We start from the raw sequence: 13,065 nt of genomic DNA, 5'->3' as shown, positions 1-13,065 counted from the left end.
AATCAACCGTAACCAAAGTTGAACTTAATCTGTAACTTCTCCGTGCACCTGGTCTATGCTCCCAGTTTTTAGTGGAGTCCGAGTTGCTCATTTACTTTTGTTACTTTGTATGTATGATTTTAGTTACTTTATGTTCTTTGTTGTGAATGTCTGTTTTCCATGTCTGGTCTTTGTCCCTGGATAACATTCTTTTGATTACCGCTATAACCTTGGTTCCCTTGATTACTCTTTCTCATTATGAGACAACATACAAAAGACAAAATCAATTGGTTGAAGCATTACAAGAAAAAAGTGTGGAAAACTGTAAATTCAGTTCAAGTCCAAGGGTCATAACTTCAGCAAAAATCATTCAACCATAACAAAATGTGGAACTTAATCTGTAACTCTTCGTAATAAGACCACATACAAAAAACAAATTTATTTGGTAAAAGCATTATAAAAAAAAATGTGGAAAACATGGACAGACAGACGTTCAGTATTTCCATGTAACAAGCAACGCTTCAACGGGGGAAAAAAAAGAGAGTATTAGCGTTCCTAAGGATTTTGATTTCATGAATTTGAAATTGTGTTAAGTAAATAAAAATAAATGCTGTGCCAAAGGTGATTCCCCTTTTTGTGTTTAAAGTCCTATAACTCTGAAAGTTAATCAGAAATCAATAAAAACAAGAGCTTTATTAGTGAAGGCTAAACATACGTCAATTCTCCTGCTTTTGCCAACTGATATTTCATAAAAAAATCAGCATCATGTTAAAGTCAAAGCAGGAGAAAAAGATGCATTTGGGAATCTACTGCATCATGTTTGGGTCAAAGCAGGAGAAAAGCCGCATTCAGGAATCTACTGCATCATGTTTGTGTCAAAGAAGGAGAAAAAGCCACCTTTGGTAATTAACTCAATTACTTCTTGTCACAAACAAACTGATCTCAGACAATACCTCAGCAAATCTCCAGCTTTGATCTTTAGACCAATATAGCAAAATCAAAACCCTCCAAAGCTTACAAGTTATCATACAACATGGACAGTGGTATAGTCAAATAACTTTGTAATTACAACATGGACAGTGGTATAGTCAAATAACTTTGTAATTACAACATGGACAGTGGTATAGTCAAATAACTTTGTAATTACAACATGGACAGAGGTATAGTCAAATAACTCTGCAAATGGTGAACAGTTTCAAATGCAACACATTTGGTACTGGCACAATTTTTCAATTTTTTGTCGAACACATAATAAAATGTACTCATTTGAAGATGTTAAAATATGTTGTCATCAGTTGTTCTACAAATTTTCAGGGATTTTATTACTCTATTTATAAATGCCTGATCCAAAAAGTTTTGGGAATGAAAAAGATTATGAGGACATCATCATAACAATTGTTTTGTGGTTGTATAAAAAGGAAGGTTTTTCTGTTTCCAGTCAACGACTTACTCTTACCAGTCAATGACTAACTTTCTAGTCAATGACTTACTCTTACCAGTCAATGACTTACTCTTACCAGTCAATGACTAACTCTTTCCAGTCAATGACTTACTCTTACCAGTCAATGACTTACTCTTACCAGTCAATGACTAACTCTTTCCAGTCAATGACTTACTCTTACCAGTCAATGACTAACTCTTTCCAGTCAATGACTTACTCTTACCAGTCAATGACTAACTCTTTCCAGTCAATGACTTACTCTTACCAATCAATGACTAACTCTTTTCAGTCAATGACTTACTCTTTAATTATATTCCCAGCTTCTTTCATCACTTTTTGTCCAAGTTTCACCATCTTATTACTGGCATTTCCATAATCTGTCAAGGACTTGCTGAAAAATAGTTAATAAGACCTTAATTTGAGCAATGCTCACTTACTTGATACCCCCCACTCTCACATTTGATAAAATGCACCTTTTGACCTCGACATTGACTTGGATCAAAATCTAAAATAGGTGATGCATGATGTGAATACGTCATTAAGATTTGGTGAAAGTTTCATTCAATTCCATTCAGCTGTATAGGAGAAGCAAAGGATAAGAGACGTGTCCTCTCTGTGTTATGGAAGAACACACCCTTATCACTGCAAGTGGGGCGTAATGAGCTATGAGAGAAAAATATGTTTTAATTTATTGAATAATACTCCAACTAAGAGTCATGCAACATGTAATTCATGATTGGAAGGCCTACATGTTTTTATTTTCAATAATTTGTTTAAACCTTAATATTAATCAGAAATTAATATGTGGTTTTTCATAAGAGATATAAGTTATATAGAATGTACTAAATTCAAAATAAAAGGAGATAAGTCTGTAAGGGACATAATCTTGAAATCAGTGATAAAAGTTTGTATCATATTCAATTTCACCAAAGCCTTTCAAGCTTTTCTTTGAATCAGAATGAAATTAGTCCAAGTTACTTTGATACTTATATATGAGATTGCTGTAGAATGGTGAATACAAATGTTCAAGTAGAGCCCAGTTATGTTAGAAATTTTACAATACGATATCTAGAAGCATTATGATAGTATCATGATCAGTAGCGTCAATTTATTGTCAATTTCTGCTTTCTTGATATATAAGCTTCATCTGACCCAAAATTTTATTTCAATGTGTCTCATCCATTCCATACACATAAGGAGAATGGATATCGTGTCTCATCCATTCCATACACATAAAGAGAATGGGTATTGTGTCTCATCCATTCAATACACATAAAGAGAATGGATATTGTGCCTCATCCATTCCATACACATAAAGAGGATGGATATTGTGTCTCATCCATTCCATACACATAAAGAGAATGGATATTGTGTCTCATCCATTCCATACACATAACGAGAATGGATATGGTGTCTCATCCATTCCATACACATAAAGAGAATGGATATTGTGAGTATGTCAAAAAGACAACAACCTAACGGGGATAAAAATTGTCAGCTCAAGACCCCAATGATCTTCAAATGAATGACAAGGAAACCCTCACACATTTACCACCAAGCAGGTTGCAGCTGTATGAATATAGGTCTCTTTGTTCTTGCTTAGAGAAAGAATAACATTATTTGTTTCATTTTTGCCAGGGGCATTTATGAGCACTATTTCTTCAGACTTGTCAACTTAACGGACATCTGCCATACTGGTACTACTAAAATGAAGATCTGGATCAGAAATAGATCATTAAAAAAATTCAGTTTCAGTATTGCAATTCTAAAGGACAATACGATACACTAGTCATCCTTACTTACGATAGATAAAATTGATACACCGTTACCCCTCTAATAAAACTGATACACTGTAACCCCTCTCATAAAACTGATACCCTTCTAAAGAACATGAAAAAAATTCATCACAACTGCATAAAAAAATCTTTAAAATCTCTGTTTGCAGTTTTCTTGTCTATACCTTGAATTAACTGAGAACCTGTCTAAACCGAACCCTGCCTTGTAGTTCAACTGAGAAATAGCTAATCATTATAACTTAAAATAATTGTTTTATTCATAGTTTTCCTTTCCTCTTTCGTCTATCCCGGACTTTACTTTTAATGAGCAACTTGGCAAATGTTTCTAGAAAAGCAGAGGACACTTACCCTACCAGTGCACCTGGTCCATGCTCCCAGTTTTTAGTGGACTCCGAGTAGCTTATTTGCTTTTGATACTTTGTGTGTATAATTTTAGTTACTTTAAGTTCTTTGTTGTGTGTGTCTGTTTTCCATGTCTGGTCCTTGTCCCTGGATTACATTCCTTTGATTACCGCTATAACCTAAGTTTCCTTGATTACTCATTCAAGTAATGTAATAAAGACTTATATGATTTCAGGATCTTGTTTTGGACAATGGAGCTATTTGTGCTCAAATAACATTGTAGTTTGCTGATAATGCACTACTATGTTGTTATATTCAACATCAAACATCATTTCTGACAGGGCCATTATGTTTAAGACCATCTACATAAATGTACAAAGAACATCCCTGACATTCAGTCTCTATTAAATTTGCCCTTCTGGTCTTAATGTACAAAGATCGTCTCTGACACTTAGTCTCTATTAAATTTGCCCTTCTGGTCTTAATGTACAAAGATCGTCTCTGACACTTAGTCTCTATAAATGTGCCCTTCTGGTCTTAATGTACAAAATTGTCTCTGACACACAATCACAATCTATATCAATGTGCCCTTCTGGTCCTAATGTACAAAGAGCGTCTCTAACACATAGTCTCTATAAATGTGCCCTTCTGGTCCTAACGTACAAAGATTGTCTCTGACACATAGTTTCTATAAATGTGCCCTTCTGGTCCTAATGTACAAAGATTGTCTCTGCCAGTCTGCCTCTATTAATGTGCCCTTCTGGTCCTAATGTACAAAGATCGTCTCTGACACTCAGTCTCTATCAATATGCCCTTCTGGTCCTAATATACACAAGTGACCTTTTTACATGAAAGTGCCCCTTTTCTTCAATTTTCTATTTTCTAACTGGAACACTGCATAGCAAATATTTAAGTTAATACAATAACATACTTACAACACATCATTCCTCATTTTGTTGCTATTAGCAACAAGAGCCACCATTTCTTCATCCATGCTTTCATCAAGTCCCTGAAGTAAAATGATTAGAAAATTATTTTGAACTACAGTGAAACCTGCCTGAACCAAACCATGAATTAACCAAGAAACTGTCTAAACCAAATACTGAATTAACCAAGAACCTGTCTAAACCAAATACTGAATTAACCAAGGACCTTTCTAAAACAAACCCTGAATTAACCAAGAAACTGTCTAAACCAAATACTGAATTAACCGAGAACCTGTCTAAACCGAATACTGAATTAACCAAGAACCTGTCTAAATCGAATACTGAATTAACCAAGGACCTTTCTAAAACAAACCCTGAATTAACCAAGAAACTGTCTAAACCAAATACTGAATTAACTGAGAACATGTCTAAACCGGATACTGAATTAACAAAGAACTTGTCTAAACCAAACCCTGAATTAACCAAGAACCTGTCTAAACCGAATACTGAATTAACCAAGAACCTGTCTAAACCGAATACTGAATTAACCAAGAACCTGTCTAAACCAAACCCTGAATTAACCAAGAACTGTCTAAACCAAACCCTGAATTAACCGGGAACCTGTCTAAACCTGAGAAGTTTTGAAATCCAATTGTGCCAGTTTATTTGTATTTTGAACCAGGAAAAATCATACACCTGTCCAAAGTCCTGAGGGATTCAGTTTAGAGAGGTTTTACTGTACTAAATGTAGTGAAACTGGCTTCATATCCTTTCCATTTACAGACACAGTACAGACACACACTTTAGATAGGTGCTGTAAAATAACAGAAAAAATATGTTGCAACTAATTATTCACAACTAAAAGAACAAAAAAGCCAAATGTTGGAACTATGTTCAGATAAAGCCGACAAAAGAAGTGGGAACTGATGATAAACATACTATTAACAGAAAAATAGTAGTAAAATCCTGATTTGAAAAAATGGAATTCTGTTTCAAAGCTGAAGGAAATCATGTCTGTATGTAAAGATTTCAATGTACAACTTTTACAAAAAATAAACCATAGTTTGCTACAATAAGGCAACTTTTATCCTCTATCCTCAACCCAAACTTACCATACTTTTGACTTCGTCAAACCATCTTTCAACATCATCTAAAAGACTCTGAGATATGTGATAACCCTCAATCATGCCCTCAATCACTTCTTTCACCTCAGCCTGATGGTCAAGCTAAAAAATGCAGTTAAAATAACCTTTTTAATTTTTAATTTCTCTTCAAGTAAACCTCATTAAAGTAGAATCGTATGTACACATTTTAGACTTTTAAAATACCAAAAAAAAATTATTCAACCAATGAAAGTCTAGCTAACAGTGTTAAAAAGACCTTTCTGATTACAGAATATTTTATCCCTATATTTCACTTATCAGTAATCGGAAAAGGTTTTTGTCACATACCCTTTAAAGTATTCACCATTTTGCATCAATCTCATGTAAGCATCAAAGCAACTTGGACTGATTTCATTCTGTTTGAAATGAAAGCTTGAAAGACTTTAGTTATTTTTAATATGATACAAAAATATTACTGATTTCAAGAGTTATGCATTTTCTTTTTCAGGTCATTCAAGAAGCAGTCCATGTAAAAATCAGGTTGATCCTATGATATGGTGGCACAGGGTAAATTTTATCCCACTGAATGTTTTGTTGCAATGTAATGTTTATATCATATGCATGTCAAATAGAATAAACAATGGATGACTAAGGAAATGGTTTTTATTTCCCTAAGACAGTAACCAAATTATGCACAAAATAAAAGAGTTTTATCCCCTTTTCAATGAATTGCAATGATTTCTGTGTAATTTATTTCTGTTCAACTATTGCAGTTAATCAAAAACCAAAAAAGGAGGAAGGTTAATTTTAAACAACAGGCTCCTAGGAACCTGAAATGTTCACCTGGTTAAAATTTGTCTTTCAAGGGCAATAAAGTTAACAAGGAGTTGTCAAATAATTTTGACTGAAGAAGACTCTGGTTCGACTATCATAATGATCATTTCAGCAAATTAAAGTTTCTTTCTACCTTTTATAGTTTTCGAGATATTGGCTGAAAATTTGTTAAAATAAACTGTCAATTTTCAAGGGCAATAACTCTTACAAGGAGTCACCTGACAACTTTGATCCCTGAAGACTTTTAAAGGCCTTATAATAAGGGTCATTTCTGCTACTGAAATAATTTTGCCAAACATAATGGTTTTGGAGATATATGTGTAAAACTACTGTCTGACCCCTATGTTCTATTTTTAATAACAGCAGCCATGTGTTTCGACAGATGAAAAATCCCCACATCAGTCCTATGCACTATACCCCAAGGAACATTCATACAAAGTTTGATTCCAATCAATCAAGAAGTGTCAGAGAAGATTTTTTAAAGAAACAACATTGAAAATAGCAAAAAACATCGAAAAAGGGCAATAACTCCAACATGGCTTAACAGATTATTATGAAAATTTGACCACAGCTAGATCTCATCATGCTGAACACTTTTAACGCCTGTCAGATTAGGCTAAACCTAACAGTTTTCAAGATATATGCGAAAAACTACTCTCTGACCCCTATGTTCAATTTTTAGTAACAGCAGCCATGTTTTCTATGAATAAAAATCCCCACATCAGTTCTATGCATGATACCCAAAGGAACATTCAATCCAAGTTTGGTTCTTTTTGGTTCAGTAGTTTCAGAGGAGAAGAGTTTTGAAAAATTGTTAACGATGACGACAGACGCCAAGTGATGGCAATAGCTCACATGGCCTGTGGCAAGGTGAGCTAAAAAGCAGAAATTTTACTCAATGAACAGTTGGATATAAAATACTACTATGTCAAAAATTAGAAAAAAAAGATAACCTTATCCTGTACCCTGCAATTAAATTTAAGTTCAAACTAATTTGATTGTAGAAATATGATAATCAGCTGCTTGCAGTGTATGATTCAGCTTCTCTCATCAACAGTAAGAGCTACTTGCCTCCTCCTCTCTTTTGTTAGACTTCAAACTCAATGGAATATTGGACTTTTCTTCCTAAAAATACAAGAAAAAAATATACTGTAAGAGAAGAAATTCTGAGGGGTGGTATCTTAAACATTTGCTGGGTTGTTAATATCCTGTAGGTTTCAATTTTGATTTCAGAGGATGACTAAAAAAAAATTACAAGGAAATCTTGTGTGCAGGCTTTTGTCATGTACATTCCATGACTGCGAATGAAGCAAAATTTATCCAATGGTTAAAAGTCCATGTTTGCAGTAATGCCATATATATTTTGTCAAATTTATCACCAAACATTTCTTTCCATATTGATAATAGAGAAAACAATTTTCATGAAAGTATTTTTTTGCATCCTCTTTATGTGATGATACTCAACTATTATTAAATATTAAAGAAATTGCTTTGTATCACAGCAAGATGATGTACTGTACATTGGCAGATTTTCGTGAGATTCTAATTTTCGCTTTTTGGGAATCTCAATCATAAAAGGTTGCTAAATTGAAGTTCAGATATTTCCAATATATTTATAATTTCATTTAATTTGAAAATACTGAATATGCTGGGAAAAAGATTAACGGTCGCCCACTTGCCAATGGCGACCAGAAATGTGCCTGGGCGACCATTTTTTCTATTTTAAAAGCCCAGATGGCAAATTGCAAAAAAAAAATTGTGGTCAGAGTTTTAACTGGTTACCATTTGATCGGAAACGTAACGTCGCTGGTTAACTTTTATCAGTAACCAGTTCTAATGATACAGAAATCATTCATAACTGATGTCGGTTTCTTATTTAGAATTGCTTATTATTTCCACATCCGGTATTTCGTAAAATGTGGAATTTTATTTCTGGGGTTAAAAAACCCCAAGAAACCAACACCACAGCCAAGAGAAAGACATACCAAAAAGAATATGAATAAAAAAAAAATCAGTTGAAAACTTGTCTGTAGCACCTAAGCCTATTGTCATTAATGATGATGATAAGGAAGGGAAGGAGGGAAGAGGTGAAGAGTTGGCTACTGAGAGTGAAGAAGGGGGACAGGGAGGAGGAGAGAATTAGGCAGCAGGAGAGAGTCAGGTAAAAAAGGGAGCGAGAGAGTCAGATAGAAGAAGAGATAGAGGTAGGAGAGAATCAGGAATAAAGGGTAGAAGTGAGTGAGAAGATAGGATGTGAAGAGGATGATAGCAGTTACGAGTCAGACATGTCAGAGTGTGATAGTGATTTAAAAGAGGGTTCTGTTTTTGCAAGACTTTTTGAATATTCTAGAGATTAATTTATTCAGCATCTGAACAAAATTAATCTCTAGGATATTCAAACAGTCTACTGTTTTATGTATTAAAGTTTAGAAATTATATGAATTGGTTGTATAATTTTAATTCATTAAAAGAGATATATTATCCAAAGCACATTTTTAACTTCAACTGCACATTTTATGGTTTTCCACGATGCATATAAATTGGGAGGCTATGTAGTGAATGAGTGAATGTGTGTGACAACGAATCACACCATACAGTGAAAAAAAATATCAAGGAGCTGGAATTTTATTCCTGTTCTGCATCTTGATGTTGCAGGAGGATCTTCAACAATGAACAAATGGCTCATATACCCTCAAACCAAAGGCGTTTGTTTCTGTCTATGTGGGAGAAATACAATCAAACAGGGGTCCTTATCAATGCTTCTACTTGGGCATTGATAGCTGACCCCTGTTTGATAGTATTTCCCCCACATAGACAGAAACAAGCGCCTGTGCCTCAAACAAGTACATGTTTTACGTACAAAAATTTTGTCCAAAAAAGTCTGGGCTACCACCTTTTTTTCTGGGCTAATTGATTTTATAGTTTAGTAGCCCAGGTGGCTACTGGCCTCAAAAAGTTAATCTTGACCCCTGATATTTCATAACCCTATTCAAAGAGCGACATGCAAAATGTGGCCCCTGGGAAAATTACCCATTATAGGGCTGTGATTACGGTATAATTGCCTGTCCATATAATTCCATACGTTTTGATGTTGAAGAAATAAAAAAAAATTAAGAACTTCAGTTTAGAATCATGCAAAATGTGATTTATGGGTAAAAAGCCTACATACTTTTTTTGATATTTTGCTTAAATTGCCATAGTAAACAGAAATTAACATTCAGTTTTTCATATAACCTGTGTTCTTAAGAGATAAAAATTATATAGAATGCACCGTGAATTTCAAAATTAAAGGAGATAACTCTGTAAATGACACTCAAATACAATAGAATCTATGTTGATTATTTCCTAAGAGCAGGCAGATTTGAATGAATAATTACACATATCATAGTATTGACCCATATATTAACTTAATTACAAAAAAATTTTTAGGGTGTATCACATTTTTCAGGTTTTGCATGATTCTTACAAAGACAGCTATTTCAATCCTCAAAAAAATTACAAGTCACCATATTTGGTTATGAATTCATATTCATGGTGACTAATATTCACATATTCTGTCATATTGAAGTAGTTTTTAAGAAAAACTTGAAAAATCAGTGATGGTTTTTGGCTAAATTCTGTAGTATAATTAAATAGAATTGGTATTCCAAAATTAACAAGATGTTGCATGTTAAGTCAAGCTAGGAATACCCCAACTCAAACATTTCTGTCAAATTTAGTCTTATGGTTAACAGATAGTAGGAACCTCGGAAGGGGAAATATTGTACAAATCATCTTGCAAAAGTTTAATATGAATTATTTTCCTTTTTTTATTACTTTTTACAAACCTCTTGTTCCTCTTCATTCTCAAACAAGAAATCAACATTCTTCAATGCCTGCAAAATAAATGATTAAGTGACAATACATTTTTTTGTTATTATAGATTTTTAACCAGAAAATATCATAAAGTGAACTAGTAACCTAAACAATGGCAAAATAATCTTGTGAAACTAAATAATTTTTTTTTTTTTTATGAAAGCTGCCCTTTGATATTTCAAATTTCCATTTGTTCAGTGTTCATTCCAGACCATGCCCTTGTGCCATTGGCACAGATATTTTATGTGCGCCACACAAGAAGTGTGGCATGTGAGCCTTGCGGGCGCATAGTATTCTGTGGGCAGATCTATGAATTTTCAGTTCCATGTCCACATGCGTTTCTGCCGATGACCGTTTCGTAGAAAACTTAAACCTTTTTCAAGTCAAAACAACTAATGGAAACTGCCGGCGGTACCACAGGGGACATATTCGTCTCTCCTGACCCTACACAGCACCCAATAACAATGAACATGCCAATAAATCTGGAGAACTTCCAGTAAAATGGAGAAAGTGAATGTCCATGGGCCTTGCTTGCAAAAAAACCCCAATAAGAACAGAGAGATTCTAAGTGGAACACTGATGTCAAAATGAATGACAATTTGTATCAACAGAACGCTATAATCAATAAAAACCAACTAACTATTATTTTTTTTATTTACAATTTGAGATTTATACGTCTCAACTAAAAATGTCGCTTGGAAAGGTACGGAGACAGATCAACCTGCTACCAATGAAACTATAGAGTGTACTAATCTGAGCTTTACTTTTTTGTTGGTTGAATCTTCTTTTTTTATCTAAAATTGACCCCCTATCATTCTGCCATATTTGCTCCCTTTTCTAAAAATTACCCTGTTTTATTTTTCAGAGGCAGTCTATTACTCAAAAACCCCAGCAGAAATTCAATGAGACTTGAAGTAACATTCTGTGTTAGAATCAGGCAATGAGTTGCACATCATTTTTCTCAATTTGGCCTTTTTTGCCTCAAATATATTCAAACACATCTAGAAAACAAGTAAAACGCTATTTAAATTTATCCTGAAGCATTGATGACGTAGATATTTTTTGACTGCTTATATAAGGGAAAGTTCATGAAAATTTTCCCACCCTTTTTCCATACTGCATTTCAACTAAATTTGACCTATCAATATCTTAGAATGGCAAGCTTTACAAACACTTGGACAGTAATTTCTTGAGGTTATGAGGTATAAAAACTTGGATAAAACAATAAAATCTTGGTATATTTTTTCTTCATGTGCTACTCCTTGCACACATTTCTGCCCGATTCTTACACACAAAAGTACTTAAAAACTTTGTAATTCTTAATTCCAAATAATGGTGCTGAATTCATCATTCTAGAAAACAAAAATGTTCTGATTTTCAATGAAAAGATTGGCATGAAAAAAAAAAAAAATCCACTTGTCAAACTTACAAAAATAACTACACAAGGAGAATCAATTACCGTATCTCGTATGACTTTCACACAATTAACTTTAAAGGGGTACATGTAGGTCCCGTAACCTTCAAATTCGGCTACAAAAATGAAGTATTTCATATACATATATATTTGAATAGTCATTTTGTCGTTAGATATCTGCTAAAACTAAAAACTCAAGTTATGTGAATTTCTTGCATATTTTTATGAACCAAACGACACAAATGTAAAAATAAATATGATAAAATGGACAAAATTAGTAGATTGTCTGATTTGTATGTATGGAAGAAATATAGAGCTCATGTGTTGACAACCTTGATACTCAAAACTAAATGCTTAATGTAAAAAGACAAATTCTGAAGGAATATCAAGTTTGTTAAGGAATGCACTCTTTATTTCCAGTTTACATTTCCATCTATTTATTACTCCTCAAAGTTACCTCTGAAATGAGGTTACAAACTGTGATGTAGAAAGACTTTGATGTCAGCATATAATCCCATATTCATTTAGATTGTAGTACTATCTGTGATTGTCATATTATTACATGTATTTACCTTTCATTTTCAGATGTAGATTCATGTACACCAGGAATAAAATATTTTCATTAAAAATATCATTCAGATAAAACTATATGATGATAAATAATGTCTATTGAAGTATTTATGTTTCTTGTCCTAGCTTTTTGAAACCAGTTCAAACACAAATAATTTGTTTCCTTATTTCCCGTTTTATGTTGTTTCCTTATTGGTTCACCATCTACGTTATTTTCAATATCCTCTATAATTTCTGCTTTTCTTTTGTCAATTTGAGTACTTTTTGTTATTTTTCCGTCACCCTTTTCCTTTGCAACAACATGGGCACTTTTTCCACTACTTAATTTTTTAACACCTGATTTCTTTCGATAAGTGTGAAAATTTTCCGTTTTTGAGACATTTTGTCACATTAAAACTTTCATAAATTAGTTTTACGACTTAATCACTGACCAGAGAGTAAATGTCACACCTTTACTACCAAATATTAAAATTTGTTTTCATTGCAATATTGATTTAATCCCTGCTGCAACCTTATTACCTACATTTACATGTACTAAATATAATTAAATCACATGACACAGTGCCATTATTGGGTCATGTGATAAATGTTTACAAAATGGCTGGTATTAGACATCAGAAAGATGATTTCAGCCCAAAAATAGGTGACTGTTGGCAGCGTTAGGAGGTGACTATTGATTTGATTCAAATCATATTGAGAAAACAGTTGAGCAAGTTTTAAAATGACCGTTATGTAAAAGTGACTGGTGATTAGGGGTGACCAGCAGAGCAGGTTTGACTGTAATTATATTTAATGGAATTTTCAT

General features: G+C 33.4%; 1 protein-coding gene across 2 annotated transcripts in view; it reads right to left on the bottom strand.

Moving 5' to 3' along the window:
• Positions 1 to 13,065, bottom strand: part of LOC148600308 (uncharacterized) — a 65,545-nt gene that overhangs the window by 42,358 nt on the left and 10,122 nt on the right. For both annotated transcript variants that reach the window (XM_088557827.1, XM_088557828.1), the window contains exons 6-10: positions 10,249 to 10,296; positions 7,493 to 7,546; positions 5,597 to 5,710; positions 4,494 to 4,567; positions 1,722 to 1,811 (exon numbers count right to left, since the gene is read on the bottom strand). In XM_088557827.1, coding sequence (XP_088413953.1) covers positions 1,722 to 1,811; positions 4,494 to 4,567; positions 5,597 to 5,710; positions 7,493 to 7,546; positions 10,249 to 10,296 — 380 coding nt within the window. The remainder of the gene's footprint in view (positions 1 to 1,721; positions 1,812 to 4,493; positions 4,568 to 5,596; positions 5,711 to 7,492; positions 7,547 to 10,248; positions 10,297 to 13,065) is intronic.

Source organism: Perna viridis, chromosome 13 (genome assembly GCF_037379345.1).
Source record: "Perna viridis isolate PV_CMFRI_1.1 ecotype Kerala chromosome 13, ASM3737934v1, whole genome shotgun sequence".
In the NCBI taxonomy this organism is placed as follows: Eukaryota; Metazoa; Mollusca; class Bivalvia; order Mytilida; family Mytilidae; genus Perna; species Perna viridis.
This window is presented reverse-complemented; position numbering and strand designations above follow the sequence as displayed.